General features: G+C 41.1%; 1 protein-coding gene across 1 annotated transcript in view; it reads left to right on the plus strand.

The window, feature by feature from the left end:
• The first annotated feature begins 1,052 nt into the window (after positions 1–1,052).
• The window catches only part of LOC149323257 (pro-neuregulin-1, membrane-bound isoform-like), a 656,320-nt gene continuing 631,682 nt past the window's right edge, over positions 1,053–25,690 (plus strand). Inside the window, exon 1 of the mRNA XM_089488655.1 lies at positions 1,053–1,117. Coding sequence (XP_089344781.1) covers positions 1,113–1,117 — 5 coding nt within the window. The 5' untranslated portion in view covers positions 1,053–1,112. The remainder of the gene's footprint in view (positions 1,118–25,690) is intronic.

Consider the following 25,690-nt stretch of genomic DNA (forward strand, 5'->3'; position numbering starts at 1 on the left):
CCTCCCTTCCTTCTTTTGCCTTCAGGCACCTTCCTTCCTTCCTTCCTTCCTTCCTTCCTTCCTTCCTTCCTTCCTTCTCTCCCCCTCAGGCATTTTCTTTCTTGCCTTCCTTCTCTGTCTTCCTTCTCTATCTTTCCCCTCAGGCTCTTCCTCTCTTTCTCTTTCACCCCCCTCAGGCGCTTTCCCGCCTTCTTCTTCCTCCCTCCTCAGTCAGCGGCGGCGGCGGCACCCTCCCCCTCCCTCCTTTTCCTTCCTCCCTTCCCTCCTTCCCTCCTTCCCAGGCCAGGTGGCGGCGGGGGCGAGAGCAGCCGGGGGAGCCGGACCAGGAGAGCCCGGGGCTGCCCTCCTCCTCCTCCTCCTCCTCCTCCTCCTGCTGGCGCCATGGTGCTGCTGGTGGTGCTGGTGCTGGGGGTGTTTCCCTGGGCGTCGTGGGCCTCCCTTGCGGGGTGCTCCTCGGGGGAGTGGGTGCAGGGTCTGGCCCGGGGGGCCTCGGTGGTCATCGAGGGCAAGGTGCTGCCGCCCAGCGGGGGCTCCCCGGGAAGAGAAGGAGCAGCAGGGGGAGGGAGGGGGCGAGGCCGAGGAGGAGGAGGAGGAGAAGGAGAAGAAGGGGCCACCTCGCTGCTGCTGCTCGTCCTCCCGGAGCCAGCAGCCTCCGCAGCCCCCGCCTCCTCCTCCTCCTCCTCCTCCTGGCCGCCTCCCCGGCCGCCTGCCTCTGCCTCCTCCCCGCCTGCCTCGCCTGGGTCCCGGGCGGCCCGGGTGCGCGTGCTGCAGGTGTGGCCGGCCAAGAGCGGCGGGCTGCGGAAGGACGCCTTGCTCTGGGTGCTGCTGGCCCCCGGAGGCGCCTCGGCTTGCGGGAAGAGCCTCCGGCAGGAGAGGCGCTACATCTTCTTCATGGAGCCCCTGCGGCGGGAGCGGGAGGAGGAGGAGGAGGAGGAGGAGGCCCACGCCGCCCCGGCCCCCATCAACGCCAGCACGGGAGCCTCCTGGCCCTGGTCCTCCTCACCTGCCTCGCCCTCTCCTCTTCCTCCGCTGCTCTTCCGGGCCTCTTCCCCGCCCCTGGAGACCGGCAGGAGCGTCAAGGAGGAGGTCGGCAGGGCTCTCTGCGCCCGGGGATGTGGTAAGTCCCAGGGGCTCCCCCAAGGCCAGAGGGAAAAGAGAGCCAGGAACAAGACCAAGGGGAAAGCTCGGGTGCCACCACAAAATGCAGGGTTCCCAGGATTCCATAGAATAGGCACCAGGATAGCATGGGGCCAGGGCAGTTCAAGGGTCTGGAAACGGATTGTTCCTCCAGTAGGGATGCAGTCAGAGAGAGAGAGAGAGAGAGAGAATGGTGGGATGCAGAGGGTCTCTTTGCCTTGGTTGACCCCCAGCTGCAAATCCAGCTGTGGCTTCGATGGGTGAAGGCAAAGGAGCTGAGGTCCCATTTCTTTCCTTCCTATTTCTCCACTTCTTCTCTCCAGCTTCATCCCTTCTCTTGGCTGGATCTGGACCTCTCTCTCTCTCTCTCTCGGTGTCTTCTAGGTGGAGGTGGCTTTCTCAGTCTTGGAGGGAGAAGTTGGGTCACAAGGGTGGGAAACTTTCCTCCTTGTTGTTGCTGTTGCTGCTGTTGCAAAAGCGCCTTCCAGCAACAAGCAGGTGGCTGCTTCTGGCTTGTCTGTGCACAAGAAGAGTGCTTTTTTATTGGAACCATGCTGTTTTTCCCTTCGGAAGGTGGCTGCTTGGTCAGGCCAGGCCAGGAGAAAGAGGAGGACCATCGCTGGGCCATTGGTGGATCCTTTACCTTCATCTGGAGAAAGGCCTTGGCTTTCTTAAAAGAAAGGGTGCACTTTTTGGGGGGAAAGACTGTGGGGCTAAGAAGAGGTTTTAGATGCTTCTGATTGATCACTGTTTAGGTTGGCATGTTGTTGTGGTGGTAACTTTAACGAAACCGAAGTCGATCCCAGCTTCTGTTGGCCTTGGCTGTGTGTATTGTGTTATCTGGAGAGGTTGCTTTGTGTAGAAGACTCCCTGGCTAGGCTTTGCTGAAAAGCCAGGTGCAAAACCGGTCTAGTTGTTTTGCATCTGCTCCTTGTTGGGGTCCGCTCTGAAAACTTTCCATCGAGGAGAACAGGAAAGGAACAGAAAGAAAACAAAAACCATTTCAAAACAATGTGCCTTTGCCAGCTCCTGGCATTTTTAGTGACCGCAGAACGTAACATCATAATAACTCTACAGTGCTATATAAATAAAGCATCATCATCATAATAACAACAACTCAGTCCTGCCCACTACTAGTTACATTTGCCTTCGTGAGATGTTGGGCTCAGCTTGAATGGAGTGAATGGAGTTTCATGTTTCCTAGCCCCTGAAATGCTCAGCTTTTTAAGTGTGAGTTTCCCAGGATGGCTGGTTTTGTATAGATAGAGAAGAGAAAGATTGTTGAAAGCAGAGCTGCCAAGACAGAACCTTGAATCCTCCCTAAATTCATTTGGTGTCCTTCCACTTGGACTTAGGCTGGTCATCTTTTTCACAGGCATTGGAAGGTGATTTTGATCCTTCTTTTATGGGCATCCTCTGCCCTATTTCCCCCCGAAGGGCTCGGAAGGGAGGGAGCTGTCCACACTAAACGGTGCTGATCTTGACTGAATGACGTCGGGATTCCCCAGGACTGGCGGAGAGATGTCACTGTGTAAAACAAGGGAAATACTCTGCAGGGACCTGACATATTGGCTGGCATAAAGGCTCAACATTGCTCTACAGCTGGGTGTGTGTGTGTGTGTGTGTGTGTGTTTTCCCCTTTCTTGTGATGCAGAGAGAAAGGAGAGAGGGCTCTTTCAGCCCACTGTACTCAGACTTAGCGTGATTAAACAAGACAGAGAAAGGATTTGGTTAGCCACCGAAACAGAACTGGACAAAGATATAGCTTTGGGGGAGGAAAAAATACCTGAAGATATCAGAACCCTGTTCATTTCTGTCAACGCGTGAGCCTGGATGTATGTTTCGTAACAGTGTTGAGACTAGCAAAGCCTCAGACCTTTGTGTGACTTTAATTCAATCGTTCCCGGCTTGCCTACGATATGCAAACCATCGTTTCTTTATATTATCTTGAAATAGGTGGCTCTTTTTTGGGCGAGGGGGTTGACTGTTGTTTCTCCATTGCATTTCCACTGCCACCTTCCATATAGATGGTTTAAAATAATCAGGACATTTCAATAGCTGGGGAGTGCTGCTCATGTTGCAACAACAGAAAATGCAAAGGCAAGTCAGCTACTCGCAAGTGGAACGTTGTTGTGTTTTGCCTTCATCTTTGTGTGACTGAAATATATGAACATTTGTAGCCTTTGTAAGTTAGTTTCAGCCAGAAATTCGAATTTTAGAACATATGTTTTGGGAGTTCATTAAATAAGTGTATCTGTGGCTAATTTAGTGGAGGGATGTAAATAATACTGCCCTTAGGGATTCCACAGACGTTTTTCTTTATTCATATTAAGTGTTTTTCTCCTTGTTCCCAGGAATAAGGACAGCATGCTAACATTTATTTGTCAGTTCCCACCTTCTTATCTGTACAGAGATATTATGTATGTCTTTACAGTGTTTGTTTCTTACCTAACCACCAAAAGACTGTGAACCGATCAGTGCATTTCAGAGTCAAAACATTAAACGTATCTTCTGTTTTCTTCAGCATACCATTCCACCTCTTTTCCTTAATCCAGAGCAAAGTAAGTTTGCTCAGTTGCTGGAATGTCAACAAATTTGGCTTTGATTTTCATAGGCACTGAACTCCAAATACTCCTTATTGTAGTGTGGCTCCATACTTACTTAGGACTGAGGTAAACAGTCTTTTATAACAGTGCCTCATTAATAATGCCCTGCAAGAGAATATCAGATAGCAAAAAATGGTCTGGTTCCAGGCCTTGCGACTCAATATTGTTATCATGCCACAACATGGTTAAGAAAACGTGACTATAGTTTAGTGCGAAGGCTGAATTTACATAATGGTTTCAAACTAAACAGCAGGTCCAGTTTGGAAGAATTTTATATATTTATGGTTGAAAATTTGAATGTGCTGTTTATGGTGTGACATAGTGATTGAACTGATCCAGTGTATTAAGTGTTGTTATATTGCATTTGGAGTCCACTGAACCTAGAGCCTGGGATGCTGAGCAGATGAAAGTAGCAGCAGATGTTTTGATGTAGCTATGCTTTGCCTGCTTAATACACTGAAAAGCTCACTGTTTGGGTCCTGATCCATGACAGGCTGTGATGTCTGAACTGAGCCACTATATGATCGGCTAGCTCACAGTAATATGTCTTCAAGCTGCACTGTTTTATATTATAGTATTAAAAATGCATTGAAAATACAAAGGTCCTGTGTCACATATGGGCATGGTTTGAAGCGGGCAAAGAGTAACTCTTAAAATCAGGAGCATCAACCCAAATTGCTTTCAGTCAAGTACTTAGTTCTCTGTCCATCTCATCTTCACCCAACACATGTAAAAATGTGCATTGTTTCTCCTCTTGGCTCAGGGTCAGAGGAGAAAGGAGGATGAATTTGGCATCTCAGAACTGTAATCCTTTCTCTCTGAAGAGTAGCTGTTATTCTCACTCCCCACTCCCACCCCTGGGCATGCAAACCTGGCATCATATATCTCCACAGCCTAAATGTAAATGTTAATGATGTGATTAGTCCTTGCTCAAAATAAGTACTTTCACTGCCTTTGAAGATATAGATTATACATTCGATTGAGGCAGGGGAAGTACATCCTTTCTCATAATGTGGTAGCATTCATACAAGCTGTCTAATGAAGGGGAAGCCCAGAAAATACCATCTTCCTGCTTTTCACTTTAGAAATGATTAGAAGAGGGCATCCTCCCATTAGCTGTGCAGAGTTCATGGCATTAGAATTTTATGTTTCCAGCACTGGTAGTAATGCCAGCTATCATGTATTTGCCATTTAATAAATATTTTTTCCTACACTATCTCTTATCAGTTTTCTAGCGGGGAGTGCTCGATGTTACTGAGGTGCAATGAATGGGAGGGGAAGGGAAATTCCCTCTTTTACTTCAGAAGGTGGCAATGGAGTTTTTTTGGGGGGGAGGCCACCTCAGTATTGTACCAGTGTCAGGTTGCCGGCAACCTAGTTGCCCTTGCTGACAACTAGCCAGTCAGTATCAGTGTACCAGCCCAGTGCCAACTCAGACTGAGGTGACCTCTATTTCCATATTCCAAGAACTACTGGGAATAATTCACCTTCTCCTCCCAATGATCCTGATGTAACATTTCACTAGTTCATTGGGACTTTACCTGTTGCCTGCGATTACCAGTCTGAAACGATGGAGAGGACAACATTAAATATTTTTCTCTGGCACATTGGTTTCCTGATTCATGAATCCTTCCTGAATGAGGCGTTCAGGAATCAATTTCCCACACCTGCAGCCTGAAGTGTTACAGCTGAGAAGGAGAATTACTCAGTCTGCCATAATCTGCAGATCAGCTGTTACTGAACACAGGCATAAGCAGATGTTTTACATATCTCCCGATTGTTATTTTTTCCATACATTTCTAGCATACGTTGTGGCTTTCTAGGCCTTTTGCATGGCTCCTGTTCCCATTGTCCTACATAAATTGCATTGCCCTCTAGTTTGTTTCTTTTTTTCATGAAAGGGGTTGGGGCAATGCCATACAGTTGATTAGAGGGAACCATCTGGCCCATAGTTTTTTACGACTGGACTCTAAATATGCTAAGAAACATCTGTGTGCTTCTTTCTTGGATCCATGCAAAGCAGCCTTAGCCCAATCCAAAATTAAAGTTAGCATTTTCTTCTTGTAACTTTACATTTAGCTCTCTCTTCAAGTAAAGGGGATTTGCCAGCAAGAGATGAGACATTAATAGGATGCATGCCTTTTGTTTCTGCTCATATACATTTGGTATTCGTATAACAGTTTGTTCGTTGGTGTGTTGATCTACTGTCTTTGAAGCATTAGGCCACTTACATTTTCAGTAGTTTTTAATTTGAGTTGAGCATACAATTTTTCACTGATGATAGCAGAAGTGGTTTGACTGGGTGGGTCCACTATGTTAGATGGAAGTGCATGTTGTTTCAAAGGAGGCTGTAATGTACCATCTCTTGAAGAAGGCTGTAATGTACCAGTCCCAAAGGTATGTGAGCACTACCACTAATGTCACCTTGAACATGTGGTGGTTGGGCAGCTTCTAATGTTATTGGAGGGATGTCTATCCTGTACTTCTTCATAGATCTCTTGGCAGCTTTGGATACCATTGTTCATGGGACCCTACTGGATCAGCTCCATCACATGGGAATGGGAGGCACTGTGGGGCAGTGGTTCTGCTCCTACTTGTGGGGCCAGTTCCAGAAAGTAACATTGGGAGACTACTGTTCACCTGCATGGCTGTGTTCAGCTCTATTGCTATGGCATGCCATAGGGTTCTTTCTTAACTCCCATGCTGTTTGATATCTATATCAAGCTCCTAGGGGCAGTTGTTAGGAATTTGGGGATTAAGTGCCACCAGTGGCGGCAATATACTATTGAAGGACATGGGTGAAGGCTTTCCCTGCTATGACACCTCATTTATGGAATACCATCCTCTCAGAAGCCTCATTGGCACCAACGTTGGCCTGATTCTGGTACCAAATCATTATTAAAGATTTATTAACGTCTTTGAGACCTGATTTATGACATTTTACATGTGCTGTGGTTTGTATTGTTTTAAATGGCTTTAACGGGTTTTTAATTTATCATTAAGTGATAAATAATTTAATATACATTTAGTCTTTTGGAATTATTGTCATTGTTTTAAATTATTCTGATCCTGGGAGAAAGGTGGAATGAAATAAATGAAATATAATAAATAAAATAATTTGATTTGATTTGATGCTGCCCTGAGCTCTTATAGGGGGAAATATAAACATTTTAAAGGAATAAAATAAACAACTATGCAACTATGTATGTAAAAAAATAAAATACTTAAAATATTTTGTGTCCATTTTTTAAAGAGAATTCTTAAATGCTCTGTCAAGAAGAAAGCTTTAATAGTAGCAGTGCCATAGCTGTCAGTTTTATGTATAAGACTATATCGGCTCAAGTACTGTGCTTGAGTATAACAATATTTATGTTTACATTTACATATCTGGTTTGTTAAAATCTATCAGGTAGATGAGCTGTTTAATTTACTTGGAAATGTTGTGCCTTACGTTGTTTGAAACCCGGTATCTGTTGTTGTCCCATCACTCCATTGTCTCATCTGACAGTGTAAAACTGAAATATAGTCACCTGGGAAATGTCTCTTAAGCACATTCACTTTAAAAAGGCTTTTGAAAAGCTGTCTTCCTATTTACCCACACCGGGGAGTATATTTTTATCTCTATATGCTAGGTTAGATAGACCCAGTACTAATGGAATTGGCATGCATACCCTTGAAGACTCAAGAGTTAGATACAATTCTCGGAAGGTTTGAGGTTAACAGACTTGTATTCTTTTTTTGTTTAACAATGCAGTTTGAGAATAATGCTGTAGGTATTACTGGCCTATGCATTTTTCTAGCCAATAATGAAAGCAGGATTATGACTAACAACCATGCTTTTGAAATACCTGACCGTGGGGCTGCAAGCAGTAGTTTAATCAACTGAAGGTTTAGTTGACTGATCTATGGGGACTATGGAGAAAGGATCAAAGTGAGGGCATTGCCCGACTTAAGAATTTCATCATCCTTATGAAATTTTCCTTCAGTCTTCACATTTCTAGTTTTGCAGAGAGTGAGACACTGAAAATCTTTCACACCTGAGATTCTTATATTTCTTATTGGTGGTAGGTTCAATGATTTAGGGACATAATTGGTCAGCCAATGAGTCATTTAACAAGCAGATGAGTAAACAAATGAAGATGCGCAGTAGATGCTCTTTGTTATCAAATATTATTTCCATATTAGTCAACACAAATACTAAAGGTATCTCAGGTGGCAATTGCACTTGATCTCAAGTGAATATAGTAGGCTGCAGATAGGGGATGTGAGGTGGCCCATAGAAAGGATTTTTTTTTTCCATTTCAGCAGACCTTGCAGTTGATATATTATGAGTAACATTCTTTTTAGGAAGCAACGTAACTATCTGTAGTGTCATTAGATGGGAGCACTCAACGCAACTTATTCTTTCCACAGAGTGCTTACTCATTACATCTCAAATGTTATTTTTTGAGAGTTACCTGGCTAACCTTGTGCCAGGTTCAGAAGCTTCAACTGGTTCAAAACATGGCAGCGAGACTGGTTGCGGGAAACTCTAAATTTGACCGAATAACACCTATCTTAAAATATCTACACTGGCTGCCTATTAGCATCTGGGCACAATGCAAGGTGTTGGTTATTACCTTTAAAGCCCTACATGGCTTGGGCCCAGTTTATCTGCAGGAATGTCGCCTCCCATATAATCCTTCCCGCACACTCAGGTCCTCTGGGAAGAATCTCCTCCAACCAAAGAAAACCAGGTTGGTTGCGACTTCTCAGAGGACCTTCTCAGTTGCCGCTCCAAAAATGTGGAATGACCTGCCGGTGGAGATCCACCATATTAAATCTCTTGGCACTTTTAAGAAAGTGATTAAGACAGATCTCTTCTGGCAGGCCTTCCCAGATCTCCTACTAGAGCAGGATTACCGCTCACTCAAAAGGTACCCTGCTCCCACTGTTATTTTAAATTGTATTAAACTATTGTTCTGTTTTAATGCATAGTTTCATTTATTTTAATTGAGAAGGGGGAGGGTTGGGGGATTGAGGGAATATTTTGATAACTTGTTTGTATAAATGGTATTTGATCTTTGCTGTTATCTGCCTTGATCCTCCGGAAGAGGCGGAATACAATTATTATTATTATTATTATTATTATTATTATGACAGTTTTATTGGTGTTCCCTATTTTAAAGTACATTTTTGTAAAATAATCAAATTAATGAAAATGTAAAATGTAAATAATTTAATGGGTAGCTCATAAAGTAATGCAAAATGAGTAACATTTTTCCTTTGAAAAGTACATGATTTTCCCTCTCTAAATTTTGTATGACAAAGGCAGTAGGTGACTTTGCTGACTTGAGGAGTCCTCTTGTTTTTGAGGACATGTTCCAGCTGTTGATCTGCAACTTCTATTCACCCCCCTCATTTACTCGGTGTGTTAATATCTGCCAAGTTTATTTTTTCAAGGAGGAAGAAATTATCAAGGTGGTATGTAACCAAGATCTATATGCAACGACACAGTTGTGCATTACTTGTGCATATGTGTAAATACACAGTGATGCTTAGCATTGCATTCAGCAACATTTAGAAGTCTGTTACAGTGGGAGGATAAGTGTCAGGGTTTGGAATCTGACAGCAGGAATAAAGAACACAGGAGGCATAAATGCCAACTTTGTGTGACTGAGAGACATTTTTTAAAAAAACCAACTTAATCAGAGGCCGAAAAACACAGATTTTTTTTTTTGAATAAAAAAACCTAGGAATTTTCTGTCATCACCTCTCAGAAACATTGGTGAATGCTCAGTAGAAACTAGCAGTGAGCTCTGCAGGCAGATGAAGGGTTCAGAGTTCCTAAGGGAATATGATGGAGTGTCTGCTTCATTTTTCATATTGTTATCAGATATTTTTTTACACTAGCTAACTTTTTCATTGTCTGAATTTTATTGTGGGGCTGCACATTTTGTGTATGAAAACATGCTGTGCTGTTGTCATAGAGCACTCTGATTTCTTTTGGGAAAACAGGTACAACATTGGGCTACTTTGTAACGTTGGTACAAGCCGCTATCTCTTTACCATGCCTTTGCTGCCGCCGTTTTACTGGATTTTGATTAGGTAGATAAAATACTGATTAGGCAGTTACAATGCTGGCTTTGATGACTGTAAGTTCAACAGATCGGCAGTTTAAGACCCAACTGCTGCATGACAGAGTGAGCTCCCATCACTAGCCCCAGCTTCTGCCAACCAAGCAGTTCAAAAGCATGCAAGTAGATAAATAGGTATGACTTTGGGGGGAAAGTAGCAGCGTTCTGTGCACCTCAGCATTTAGTCATGCTGGCCACATGACCACAGAGTTGCCTTTGTCAACGCTGGATCCCTTGGCTTAGTAACAAAGGTAAGCACTGCTCCCTTCAGTTGGACACAACTTGACAATCACGTAAAAGGGGAAACTAGATAAAATACTTTCAAATCAAAGCTGCTGATAAAGGGATTATGCTTTATGGGGATGAGAAAGATTGCTCCTGTGTCCTTCTCCCATGTCTGCTATGATAATATATTCAATGAATATAGTGGTTGTTGTACTACAGGTTTCCCAGATTGTAAAAAGAAAGCTACTGTACAGTAAAGAGAGTTTAGTGGTTTCTGCAGTCAGATGTTACTAGCTTATCACTAATAAACCATACCAAAACCGAACTCTTATTTATGCACATTTCTGTGCTACTGGGTTTATATTATCTTTGCATTCCAAGGGTTTCCACATCTTACCAAATTTTCAAAAGCACCATCATTAGGTCAGAACAAGTGGGTTTTATCTAAGTCACCTGCCAGACTAGGGACGCTCTCTGTAGAGAGTCTAAATCTGGCAGCCAGACTCTCAGTAGAAGCTGTCTCAGAGATCACTGTAAACCTCTTACTGACTAGCAAGATGTGTGTCTTTCTGTGTGTTTCAAATAAATTTAGAATTGAGGTGGTGGAAAGAGTGATTTTATGTATTACAAAAGAAACTCCCTGTACATTCAGAATGAGCATGATAGAGAAAAAATTCTATTCAAACTTATTTATTGATATTATAATTATGAACAGGCAGGATCCTACAAAGTCTGCAGTGGGATAGTACAGTAACAGATACAGCATATAGAGATAGCAATAATGTGTCTTTCCTCTTTTCATTTCTGGACTGTGGGGGTTTGGTAAAGCTGCTTGAGTACTTCTGATCTCTGAAATAGGTACCATATGGATGTACCCTAGGTAACAGAAATGTCAGATTGCACACAGTACTGACAAACTGTGTGTGCTGGAGATGCTTTTAAGAATGTAAATAGTACTGCAGATTAAGTGAATGGATTACATTACTACAGTGCATGCTACTATGTGAGCCTCCCCCTTTGAGGTAAGCTGATAGAGTTTGATACATCTAATTTTCTGAAGAAAATAAGCTAAATTTGTATATGAGTGATTATGGGGAAAGATCAATAGAATTATTTTGGCTTTAAAATACCCATAGTAATAAGTCTGTTACATCAACAAAGGTTTTTATCACTTAAATTGGTCAGTTATGAACCAAATAATGTTCTTTAGGAAGTCTGCCATCTGCTGTATTCTGGATTGTCACTATTAATTATAAATATGAAATGGGATTATTTTAAGATTTACTGGAAAAATATAAATTAGGATTAAACAGATTTTCGGATAGCGTCAATAGGTGATCCTATTGTTGAACCAACAGTTTAATTGAGTTCCCATTGGAAAGGTGCCTTTATGGATATCCAATAACAGACATAGTTATCTACTTGGGATTGTGAGTGTTTATGTTGTGTCTAATGACAGATAGAAGTAACCATGTGTGACTGTGCAGTGTTCTGGGACTGTCTCACTATCCACCTGTCTGTGCCAAGAGTATCTTTAGAAATGCAATGAAAATTTTAAATTAGAATTTACCACGATTATTTTCTCCTCAACAGAAAGTGAGTCCTAGAAAACACAGAGTGTCTTAACACACCTAATATGAACACATTCTCAGTGTGTACAATCTGATCATTTTTTTAAAAAACAGAAAATTTAATGAGGAATAGTTATGTTAAGAGACACCTCTTCTTAGAATTTAAATTAGATTAATTTTTTTAGTGAGTTGCATCAATTTTTAATATTCACCCTTCACCGTGCCTGTTTTTACTAAATGTAGAGATCTGTGGCATTTTGTACTTATAAATGTTGAGATTATTCTGATAACTGAGACAGCTTTTACATACCGCCAGCATTTCGCAGGTGAAAACTGGGATACCTGTGGGCAAGCAACATCAGAGTGTGGCAAGATGGCAAAAGTTCTTAAAGAGAGGAATAGACAAGCTAAAAGATGCTGCATCAGTTGGCTATTATCAAAACTTTCTGGGAAGAGCAAAATTTCCCCCTTTCTCTCTTCTCTCTCCCCTCAATAAGCTGAGTACAAACTGCTTTTCAATTTTTAACTCTACTTGCACTTGAAATAAGCCAAAGACAAAGGGGGAAAGGAGGAGGAAAAGAGAGAACCTGAGACATTTCAAAAGCAGCTTAAAATGTAGGCGGATAGAGAATTCATTGGGACTGTTTCTGCCAAACAGAGACAGTTTGAGAGTATGCTTTTAACACAGAGAGTTATGCCACTGAGACCGGAACACCCCTCAGGTTATTTCAACAATCTCATACTTTATATACATTTACATATGCATTTACGTATACATATAGACACACACACCATCACAGCTCCATGTAGGAAAAAAATCCAGACATATCTCATGAATATGAAAAACTTCCATGAAATTTAATCCTTGGAGTGCTGTTATCACTTAGCTTGACATGACATTCCTTTTATTATTCTTGCATCCCTCAGTTTTTCTTTTACTTGTTGGTATTTTTTATAACTGGGCATATAAGTCAGCAGTACAAATCTTGACTGATGGTACAAATTGCTGATTGTATATAGCCAAGTAACAATAAATATGGTAAAGAATATTCAGTAACTATAAATAAAATATGTGTATAATATCACCATACTTTCAAATACATACTCTTGGCATCACAGCCCTTCAGACTAATGAATGTTCTGTACCACTGAACTCTCCTGGTCAGAATTAAATCCCATTAAATTCAATATGATTTGCTCTTAGTATTTATTTGATTTGATTTATTTGGTTTATATGTGAAGGCACATATAGGATTTCAGTCCAATACACACTTACTTGGGGAATGACTTCATTCAGCATTTTTGGCTTTATAGGATATATACGATAATTCTGTAAACAACTTAGGGTAAGAATACTACCAAGAGTAGTAGGCTACACATACCTAAAAGTGGACCTCTTTTAATTTTATACTGAATTTGTAGAGCACAAATCTTCTGAACTAGTGAATGAATGAATACAAAAATAAAATATTCATCAGCATGATTTAGTACTTACCCATTAGTTTCAGCCTTAATAATAATAATAATTTTTTAATTTATATATGTATATGCTCTTTGGGAAGTTGAAGTTAGTCTGGTCATTTGTAATTCCAGCAAATTCTTTCCAGAAGTCCTGAGAGTGTGTGGCGGATTATGTAGGGAGAGGCGTTCCCACAAGTAACTCGGGCTCAAGCCATGTAGGGCTTTAAAGGTAATAACCAACACCTTGTATTGTGCCCGGAAGCTGATCAGCAGCCAGTGAAGATCTTTTAGGATAGGTGTTATGTTGTCAAACCTTGAAGAACCAGTGACCAGTCTGGCTGCCATATTTTGGACTAATTGAAGCTTCCGAACTTGGTACATAGGTAGCCCCATGTAGAGTGCATTACAGAAATCAAGACGAGAGATTACCAGAGCATGTACTACTACTTCAAGTACTACTACTTCAAGGTCCTTTTGGTCTAGGTAGTGATGCAGTTGGCATATCAACCAAAGTTGCTATCAAGCACCCCTGCTGTCACATCTACTTGAGATGACAACTGTAGAGACGGATCCAGGAGTACTCCCAAACTTCTTCCTTTAGGGGAAGCGTGACCCCTTCCAGGACAGGTTGACAAATTTCCTTCCCCGGGCCAGGGGTACCTATCGCAAGTACCTCTGTTTTCTCTGGATTCAGCTTGAGTTTGTCCATCCAACCCATTACCGACTCAAGGCAGGCATTCAGAGGAGAGATGCCATCCTTAGTCATTGCAGTAGTCGGAGGCATAGAGAAACATATTTGGGTATCATCAGTGAACTGATAACATCGTGCCCTATGTCTCCGGATGAACTCTCCCAGCGACTTCATGTAAATGTTGAACAGCATGGGGGACAGGATAGCACCCAGAGGGACACCATCTGGAATCTATCTGAGAGGTATGAATGGAGCCACTGGAGCGCAGTGCCCCCAATACGAAACTCCCTCAGGCATTCCAGAAGGATACTATGTTCTATGGTATTGTATACTGCTGAGATGTCCAAGAGTACTAACAGGGTCACACTTCCCCTTAGATGTCAGTCACTGGGCAATTTAGTATTGTGCTATCTCTGGTTTGTATAACTGCAAATAAACAAATATTCTGTGGAAGGCAACTTTAGAAGACCCATGTAACTCAGTCTCACCTATCTCTCAGACATTGTATGGTTCTGAGAAACATGCAGGGGTAAGCTGTGTTGCCCGTTTAGTAAATTCAAACAAAAATGCAAACATCTTACTAACATCTCTAATTTTTCTCCTGTTTAGTATGTAACGTCTTGCCTGATGAAAAAGCCAGTGGAGCTTCGAAAACTTGCAACAAATATAGTGTTCATTTTGGTTGGCCAATAAAAGTATCGCTATTTGGTGGATTTCTGGGTGGTTCTGTTTAACCAAAACCAGAAGTGCCAGAACCAAGAAGGCAAGATGATAGGAAGCTATGTGTACTTGTACAATATTTTGTATTTTAAAACATAGTTTGGAAAATATTGGGCAGGATCCAATTGTGGACATCTGCTGTTGGCATGGAAGAACCCAGTGTAACTGGGAAGGCATGGCTACAGCCCCTTTGTGCCCTGAAAGCAGCACAAAACTAGCCGCCTTTCCATCACCCTGGATGTTCTTTTTAGAATATCTCCTTGTTCTCCCTCCTTGCAAGACAAGTTTCCTCTTTCCTAGTATTCCATGCAGGGACTTCCAATCATACTGTATGATATGCCTTGGGCCCATCTCCTCCCAATTTATCTATTCTCATGCCTGACCCACAAAAGTTGTGACAGATTCTGACCAAAGTTATAACAGTTGTGACAAAAATGATGAATCAGTCACAGTTTTGGTGGCTAAAGCACAAGGTCAGGGTCAAGGTTCAGGGGTACATCTGCCCTCCAGGTGATAGGGGAGGCACACAGTGGTTTTCATCCATGGGGCATTCTGAATGTATCATCCCTGCAGTCAGGCTGTTTGGGTGGTGGACTACTGACCAACCAATGAGTCACTTGGTGTATCCTTGCCCCCAAGCCAAGCCAACCATTTCCATCTGTAATCAATAAAATTGTGGCCTACTGTTATTCTACACAGAGGTGTATGTATTTTTACAGGAGCATACTGTTTAGAGCCATAAAACTTAACTTGTACGATATATGCATCTCTGCACCTGTTAAGGCACCGAAGTTCTATGGGGGGGGGGGTAAAGAAATGGGGTCATGGGAGATGCACAAAACATATCGGGCTACAGATCGTGCATTCCTGGATTACATACAAAAATCTGTAGAACTCCAATTCTTTGTTTCCTATTTATAAAGTAGCTTTGGTAGGGGTGCTTATGACTGTTTATGCATACACGTGCATACCAGTCAGTGCTTTCATCATCTGCCTCATGATGTGCAAATTGACTGCTTGGATTTAGGCCTTGTCTGCATGGGCCAAAAGGCCCATCCCCCCCCCTCCTGTTCTGCTGTCATCCTATTTGGATGGCTCAAAGCCCAAACCCTAGGTCTGCTGTGGGTAGTCTGGATAACCTCTGGCACATTCTGTGCCATACCAGGATTTAACAGCCTTAAAATGGAGTAAAACCTACCAGTTGTTCCACATCTTCTGTTTCTTCACCACAGCGGCTGTCTGCATGGGTGTCAACTGCCGCCATGGGTTGTTTGGTTCTGAAGTTAGAAGAAGGTGCTGAGTGATGATTATATGCTGGCCATCTCATTCTGACCTTGGTACAAGCAAGTCATAGTTGCAGCAGATGCATCAGGTGGCCCAGTGGGTTGCCCATGCTGTGGCATGAAAACAGAGGATAAGGTAATGGGGGCAGCTCAGGGCCAGGATACCACTGTAGTATCCTGGCCAATGCAGACAAGTCTTTAGTGAACTAGAACATGGAAACCCAGAGAGAAAGGAAGAGATAGAAGCTGTTGGTGCCTGGTAAGGGTGGAGAGGAAAATTTTAAAAAGAGGACAGCTCTACAGGTACTAAGGAAAGGGAGAAAAGACCACCTAGAAAGAATCAAGGATGGAGGTAGAGGAAAAAGCACACAGTGAAAGAGGGAAGGAACTATGAGGTTTTTGTTTTTAACCATGAAGTATATGCTGGAGTGAAGGGAATGAAAGATCTGTCAGGAAGAAAGAGACTAGTAAGAAGAGAAATACCATTGGTTTGGGGGTGTGATAATGGATTTTCGATCCGAGGGAAGCTGGGTACTTTTTTTTTATAACATTTTGAAATACTTGTAAATATGTTGGTTGTTGTAAAACATTTCTTATAATGAGTTTTCATATAGTGGTAATCTCTCTACATACCTCTATATCCTTTTTATTATATTGACTCAGTTTATGGCAAATATTGATTATATTATGGCCCCACTAATTTCAATGAGGAGTATCTCCAGGGGCTATAGTGTTCTTATTTTTAAATGGCTATCTGTGCAAGCAACTATATGTGCCTTTGTGAAAAGAAACGTTTGACTGCAAAGTGGAAGAAGAGAATCAGCAAGGAAGAGGAGAATTGTGATACAATAAGCACTTGTAATATCTGTTTCCATATGTTCTATCTTTTGCAATGCTTTTATTGCTAAAATGATTGCTGTTTTTTTCCTTCCTCTTTTTAATTCTTAAGTGTCTTATTTAGTCCTGTGTCAATTGTCCTCAATAGAGGTTACTGCAGAACAGTTAGTGTTACTGTAATCAAAATTGTTGTTGTTGTTGTTGTTGTGTGCCTTCAAGTTGATTCTGACTTATGGTGATCTTAGACGAGCCAATCATGGGGTTTTCTTGGCAAGATTTGTTCAAGGGGGCTTTGCCTTTGCTTTCCCTTGAGGCTGAGAGCATGTGAATTGCACAAGAGATAGGTAATAAAATATGGAGAGGCCCTAGATAATTTCTAGCTGAATATGGGAGGACATTCAATAATTTTTTTCCCCTGAGAAAGCAATTGTGACATAAGTGAAGTTTCTGTATGGGTTTCATGTCATGTAAAACTGGCATCATCTTTACAATGAAATTGGTAGAATTCTTTGATATCTGTCATTACTGCCATAGATTTGTTCTTCCATAGAATCATAGAGTTGGAAGAGACCACAAGGGCCATCCAGCCCAACCCCATTCTGCCATGCAGGAACTCTCAATCAATGCATCCCCGACAGATATCCATCTAGCCTCTGTTTAAAGACCTCCAGGGAAGGAGACTCCACTACACTCCGAGGGAGTGTCTTCCACTGTCGAACAGCCCTTACTGTCAGGAAGGTCCTCCTAATGTTGAGGTGGAATCTCTTTTCCTGGAGTTTGCATCCATTGCTCTGGGTCCTATTCTCTGGAGCAGCAGAAAACAAGCTAGCCCCCTCCTCAGTGTGACATCCCTTCAAGTATTCGACACTTAAAAGAGGACTTTGAACTAGGGTATGAACTTGAATGTAAAAATTACGTTCTGAATGTCCATACCAACTTTAAATCCACTATCTCATGGTAAATATTCAATGGCAATATTTTGGGAGGATAGATAATTTTATAGAGGCCCTGAGGACTATTTTTCTGCCACCACCAGACTTTGTATGTTCTGCATCAGTCTCTCCCAGGAAAACCAGAAGTGATTGGAAGGTCACTTCCATTTTTTAAATGAAATATTTTCATTTTAGGTGCCAGGCTGACTAGTTTTTGAAGAGAATTCCATCATTGAAGGCATGTGGATGTGTGTGTTTGGGTGTCTTTCTGGATCAATTGGGAGGATCCAAAGGCTGCAAAATAGTCTTGGGTGACTACATGTAGCTTGCATGGTTCTCACCTTTGTCCACTTACTGTGAGTTGGATCCTGAGATATAACAGTGGAAGAAATTGTGATGGTAGAACTGCTCTACAAAGTATTGAATTAGACCTAGTAGAGTGGTATCCCTAAACATGGATATAGAAAAAACCATGTCAAAATATTTTGCAACATCTTGTGCTTGTAGACGTTCTTGGTGAAAAAAAGTACTTCTGCAAGAAATTGCACTAAATCTGTGTTAACATAAGCCCACTGTTACATGCCTGCTCTCTTTTCTCTGACACACAAAGAGCTTGGCATACATCAGCAAAATCCCTTCCACTTGGGAACAGGCTTTCAGCTTGACAGGGGACATTTCAGGAGTCAGCCCTGTACAGGAGTGGCGGCCAAGCTGGCATTCAGATTTGAAATGCAGCATTCAAGCATGTATAGTGCAATGCTCTTAAAATGATGTCCCCGTCATTTATAACCCCATTTGTTCAATCATAGAATTGCATTTAATTATAATTCAAAAATTCTCATCTAGTTAACAAAAACCTCCTTACCTGCTCACCTGGAGGAAATTGATTGTCTCAAAGATGAGTAGGAATCACTACATGGGTACTTATAAGAAGAGCTGCCATATAAGGTGACCCTAATATGATAAAAGAAAAACAGAATGTTTGAGTTGTATACTGTACAGCACTGGTTGAGAGTTACCGGATTCATGTAGGAATGAATCATGTGCACTGCTTGCTGTTCTTTCTCTTTCACTGTGTGCAGTTATGACCATACTTATTTAAATCCCTGCAATGATGTCAAGAAGAGGCAGTCTGTTAGTATTAATTCTTGGCATGATTTGCCTTCTGAGTCAGTGAAGAAAAAAAGGAGTTCACCAAAATGTGCACAGAATATGGTGCACTGTTAAAAAAAATATTCATCAACAGTATGAAGCTAAGATAATGACTGTTCTTGCTGTGTTGGTTTCAAACAGTGAAAGAGAATAGGAAAATAAGTTTAAAGCTTGATAACTTAAATTCTCAGTGTTTTGTTCATCTCTAGGGCATTGTGTGTGTGTGTGTGTGTGTGTGTATGCGCGCACGTGTGTGTTTTGCCCATCCCTGCATTTAAAAACAAAATGGACGCTGCTCCTGTGGACAAGGTTTACCAATTATCATCTGCTTTATTTGAGAGCAAACATCCTAACTTTGTTAACTGGCTTTTTCTTCCCGTGTTGCAAGGAATGCTCTTGGAAATAATAAAATAAAGAATTAGAACTTCAGGTCATGTCCACTTTAGGCTGAGTTCAGGTTGGATTTCATAGGCCCCATATAGACAGGCCAAAATAAATCTGCTTCGGGTCACTTTGGAGGTATGCTGTTTAAATGATGCATGCATCCTAAGAGTTTGGAAGCTGTGCCAAAGCTGCGCTCCAGTCCTTAGGACTGGATGATGGCTTTGACATGGCTTCCGGACTCCTGGTATGCATGCATCATTTAAACAGCATACCTCCAAAGTGATCCGAAGCAGCTTTATTTTGGCCTGTCTGTTTTGGGCCATAGTCTGCTTGTGTGAGACAGCATGGGGATGTGTAGGACTGATATCACTCTTGCTTTCCAGCAGAAGAAAAATGCCAAACAAATGATCCCATATTCTGACCTTGGACTCTTTTTTTTGTAAGGTGACATACAGATATCACAGATAAGCCTCTGAATAGGTGTTGTTGCTTGCCTTTCTGAGGATAATTTGCAGAGCACTGACAGCCAACTGGCAAACCTATCACAAACAGAAAACTTGTGCTAAATTAAATATTTTAGTAGCATGTGAGCAACATTATTTAAAAGTTGTCTTGCAGTGGGAGAGGACTGAATTTATTCTGCAATATTATTCAGAAACTTTTCCTGAGAGATGAAAACTCAAGTCATTCTTTTGAATAGATTTGACTTGAAACCATAACAGGTCAAAACAAAACAGAGTTCTATTTTTCCTTGCGACTTCTGAATTGTTCATTTTATTGCTATCACATTTTCAATCTTATTTTTGGAACGACGATGATGAGAAGGATTCTTCAAAAGGAATGAAAGCTAGTATTCTCTAGATTATTATCAAAAGCCGGAAGGCTACATAAAAGTGTATTGGGTGCCACATGCTGTGTGCAAACATATGTTGTCCACCCCTGAGATAAAGCAATGAAGAAAAGGGATTATATTAGCTTAGCTGGACATTAATTTACAGAGCACACATACACACAAGAATTAATACAGTACAATGCCGGTTTGATCATACTGTCCTTGAGGGTGTTACGATCCTAGAGGGGGGCAACGTTATTATTTGAATCACTTAGGAAACATTGCCCCACCTGTAAGGACTGTGCATGGCATGAATAATGTACTTCTTATATGACTTTATTCTTTTGTTGTAAAAATATTTGTGTTTATTTTGTTTATATGCTGCCTTTCTCCTAGCATGGGACCCAAGGTGGCTCACAGATGGAAGTTTAAAAAGTAGATACTTTCCATAGTAAATGTGTTTGCTTTTATTCTTTTTACTTGTGTTTCCCTTTTCATTAAAATGTTTATATGTTCAGTTAGAAAAACACCTAGTAACATCAAGTACCCTAGGTGAAGTTCCTTAATGCAAGATTCTGTAGCAAACTATCTGTCCCTTATCAGAATTATAAAAGTAGTTCATCTGAAATGTCTCAGGATTATATTCTTTTAGTTGCGTGTGTTCAGTTACTCCTGCCATTTCGGCTGCTCTCCAAGAGATAAACAATTAATACTTCAACACTAGAGGACCCTTGCTATTAATGTTTGAGCAGCAGTTCTGTACATGTATGTTGCTGTTAAACTGGATTTAATTATTTTTGCTTAAAATTTCAGGTCCTCCATTTAAGTGCAGTCTTTATACATGTAAGCACATTGGCTCACAATAACCCTTGTTTAAAGCCTTGTATCTTCATTTCCATTCCGGTATCATGGAGTTTCAAATTGTAGATCTTTAGCTGCATAGGCTAGGAATCGTGTGTGTGTGTGTGTGTTCCACTTCTTGTACAAGGTGCTTTTCCTTGTTTGTCTCTGCCTGGAAAAGACAAACATGGCCATAGTCACTCAGGCTTTAATGATGATGATGATGATGATGATGATGATGATGATGATGATGATTTCTTACCCACCTCTCCCCATGGATCAAGGTGAGAAACAACAACAAATTAACATATAACATACAACACACATCCTCAGTTAAAAACATATATCAGTTTAAAAGAACAAACAAAACCAGTATACATTAAAACAATCAATCCATAGTTTAAAATCCCCAATTTAAAAATCATCTGCATAGGCCTGCTGAAAGAGACTGATCTTTAATGCTGTTTTAAATTGGGCAGCATATCTAGCTGTTGAATCTCTTCTGACAGGTCATTTCACAGTCTAGCAGCAACCAAAGGAAATGGTCCTCTGGATTACAACCTAGTCTTGGATAACTGGAGTAGATATCTCCCAGAGGACTTGTGTGTGCAGGGCAGATTATATGGGAGGAGGCAATCCTGTAGGTAACCTGGACCCAAACCATGTAGGGTTTTAAAAGTAATAACCAATGCTTTGTAACTTTCCTCGAATCTAATTGGCAGCCTGTGGAGTGATTGGTGTAATGTGATCACTCCTAGATGTCCCAGTAATCAGTCTGGCAGCCAAATTTTGAACTAATTGAACTTTCTGAATTTGGTACAAAGGTAGCCTAATGTACACCACATTGCAAAAGTACAGCCTTGAGGTTACCAATGCACGCAGTACCATCTTTAGGTCCTCCAGCTCTTGGTAGTGGTGCAGCTGGTATGACAACCAAAGCTGATAATAAGCATGACTGTTGCAATGTGCTCTGTGTCACCAGGTTGCCTCTAAAGAGTGTGTGACAACTCTAGTTCATGCACAACAATTCTCCCTGGGACTTGCTAGGTGAGAGTCATTTGGCTGATATTATTTCAGTACTTTTTCAACTATATTGATTCCAGGTATAGCCCAATTCAAACTGTTAGTTTTTAGCTTTGTAATGCTAAATGGCTTATAGTCAATTCCACACACGTCGCTCTACACATTAAACTAATTGAAGTCAGGACTCTGGGGCAGGGGAAGGTCCTGTTGACTTCAGTCTAATCTGTGGATATGTGTGCAATTCAGTGCAACATGGGAAGTTCAAAGCAAACTGTTCTCCACATTGAACATACAGTTAAAACTTTCATTAGCCAGACGAAGGGGACCATACAAACATAGTGTTGATTTACAGCACACTGTATTCACACTATATGGAGCCAGTGTTATGAAGTGGGTTGAGTGTTGGATTATGACATGAGAGACCAGTTTGAATCCCTGCTTGGCCATAGAAACCCACTGGGAGACCTTGGGCAAGTCACATTCACTCAGCCTCAAAGGAAAGCACTGACACACACACACACCCCAAACAAATCTTACCAAGAAAACCCTGTGATGGGTTTGCATTAAGGTCTCCATAAATTATAAAAACAAAAACAAAAACAAAAAAACCCCCAACAACTTGGGAAGCCACATAACAATATTAACAATACTATATTATTATATAATATATACTAATTTATTACACAATAAATTTAATATAATAAATAAATTTATTATACAATACAATATAATATAACCTCTAATATTAAAATATTATAATATATGATATAAAATAAATACATACATATAATTTAGATAAATTTATATAACTTACGTAAACATTTATATCATATAAATATAAACTTATTAGTTTTAACAAATGCTTTGTATTAATTTAATAGTTCTTCTTCAGAAAAGGGTTTCTATTGCTTTTAAAAAATAGCCAGAAGATGGGGCAGAAAGCAGCGGGAACACCCTCCCTTCCTTTAAATGATAGTAAGCAGAATAGTTGTTGAGGTTAGTGAAAGTCATCATTTACTTAGCATGCTCACTTTTCTCCAGTGAAGCAGTGAAATCTTTTGTCTGAGCTCCTCTTTTATAACAGCTCTAATAAAAAGGCACATGTAACAAAGACAGGTCAGAGGGAGTATTTTTTGCAGTGTTACCGAGTGGCTTTGACAAAGTTAGTGAATCAGTGGAGTTGACACACGAGGCTCTCTCAAATTGATTGATATTTTCCAAAAGAATGATTAAATACGAATAGTGGTGCCCTGTCACAAAGTGAAGAGCTTGCCAGCTAAAGATTAGGTATTTGATATTACACTGATAGATGCACACTTTAAAAGGCCTTGCCAGGTTGTTATATTTAAAGGTACCTGCATCTTATCAAAAGTGCTGACCTGTTTCTATTGTTTTTGCTTAGGAATATTGGGTGCAAAAAAAATGAAGGGGAAGGATTTGGGTTTTTTTTTTTTTTTTTTAAAAGGACATGGAACTTGTATTTAAACTGAGCTTGTAAAATTACTTAAGGTACATTCAGCCCTCTATAACCATGGATTCTTTATCCACAGATTTAACTATCCACAGCTTGAAAATATTCCAAAAATATATAAATTTCAAAAAGCAAACCTTGTTTTTGTCATTTTATATAAGGGGCACCATTTTATGATGCCACTGTATTTAATGGGACCTGAGTGCCCACGGATTCTGGTTCCCACAGGGGCCCTGGAATCAAATCCCAGGAGATACTAAGGGCCCATTGTACTTTGATAACCACACAAACCCTTCTGTGATGACAAAATTCAGTTAAATTATCTTGTCTATTCAGGGTGCTTTGCAAATATGGAGATTAGGATGAGGATTCAATAGATGGAAGTTTTCTAATTAGTTTATTCTGATGGCTCAAATGTGGGTATTTTGTATAATACTGTAAATTACATTGCTTTAAATGTTGGAACATGGTGAATGTTGGCACATGTGCTAGTGAGTATGTTTCTAATATTTTTCTGTCAAACCTGTTCCAATATTAAAATGCTCAAGTAGGTGCTGTCATTAAAAAACACACACTAGTGCATGCTATAACATCTTCCATAACATCTTCCCCTTCTGTGGGGAAGTGGGAAGACAGAAGGATCAGTAACAGTGGCTGCTTCCACTAAAGGACAATGCTGAAACCATTCAATTAATTTGTACCATCAAAGTTTCATTCAGAAATCCATGGCATGAATACAGCATGGGCAGTGCCATTCCATACATGCCTACTCAAATGTATATACCTGCAAATTCAAAGGGGCTTTTCCCAGGTAACTAGAAGCCTAAGCTTAATTCTACATATACTTCTTGGAAGCATATATTTATTCTGAATATCATCTAATAGCATTGCACAGAAATTATCCACAGTAGGGTAGAATTTGCAGCTGGACTCTGACTTTCTGGATCTCATCCTGCATAATCAGGTCCTAAGTGAAGTATTACAGCAGATGTGGTGTCATGTTCCTCCTACAGGGCCATAAATTGTTTACACATTGGAAGGAATGTCATATTGAGGAGAGAGCCACCATGGCATCGTGGTTTAAGTGTTGGACTATGATTTTAGACACAGCTTGGCCATGAAACCCACTGGGTGACCTTGGGCAGGTAATTTACTCTCAGCCTCAGGGGAAGGCAATGGAAAACCTGCTCTGAACAAATCTTGCAGAGAAAATCCTATGATAAGTTAGCCTTAGGGTTGCCGTAAATTGGAAATGTCTTGAAGGCACACAGCAACAACATAATATTGAGGATGGAGCAAGCTTGTTTTCTGCTACTCCAGAGATGAGGAGTAATAGATTCAAGTACAGGAAAACAATAGGAAGAACTTACTGATGGTATAAGCTGTTCAGCAGTGGAACAAACTGCCTCAGAGTGTTGTGGAGTCTCCTTTGGAGGTTTTTAAACAGGTTGGATGGCCATCCATCAGGAGTGCTTGATTGTGTATTCCTGCATGGCGGGGGGTTGGACTGGATGTCCCTTGTGATCTCTTTCAACTCTAGGATTCTATTATTTCAACTGGCTGCTTGCTTTCTGGTGCAAATAAGAGCAATACAAACTCACTGCAATACCTGATTCGAACTTGGCATTAAGAGATGAAGGAGAGGCAATGCAAAAGAGAAGGAGGTTCATGAACACCCACAACCTATTTGTGAGCAATTTGATGGAGCTTAGGAACCATAGAGCACTTTGCTTTGCACTTCCTGCTGCATGCATAGCCAAGATGATCAAGTGGAAGGTTATAGAAGAGGCAGGCACAGCTCCACCATGCCAAGGCCTAGAGGCAGATGCAATATCCTCCCTCCATCTTAACTCCCACCAGCCTGGCCTTGGAGAGAGAGAAGAGTCAGGCACAGCTCTAGCATGCCTAGCTCCAGAGGAAGATGAAAATCTCTCCCTCCAACTGCTACCATCTTGACCTTGGGTGGAGAGACAAACCGGCTGTATCTGCTGGACTGGATCCCTGTCCCGACTGCCATTCCCTTTTCCTTTTGTGTCATGTCTTCATTAGACTGTAAATCTGATGGGAGGGAATTGTCAGATTAGCAATCTGTAAACCACACTGAGAGCCTTTGTGGCTGAAGAATGGAGTACAAATAGCCCAAATAAATAACCTAACATAGTATGCATGACTGTTTTAGCTTAGAAAAAAGGGGACGTGCAGTCCATGAGCTTCAAATTTCCCTGACTTGGTATGCTCCATGTTTTGGCACATAGTTCTCAATAGTCTGAGGCAGTATATCAGATGCTCTCAATGATGCGAGTAATCATCCAAAATATATGGAAAGTGCAGGATTGAAGAAGGCTGTCTTAGTAAAAGGCTTTCATAATTTACCTTCTCCCTGGTTATTTTGAAATAGTAGATGTAATA

The sequence above is a fragment of the Sceloporus occidentalis genome, unplaced genomic scaffold (assembly GCF_023333645.1).
Source record: "Sceloporus occidentalis isolate IW3139 unplaced genomic scaffold, rSceOcc1.0.p SCAF_1, whole genome shotgun sequence".
In the NCBI taxonomy this organism is placed as follows: domain Eukaryota; kingdom Metazoa; phylum Chordata; class Lepidosauria; order Squamata; family Phrynosomatidae; genus Sceloporus; species Sceloporus occidentalis.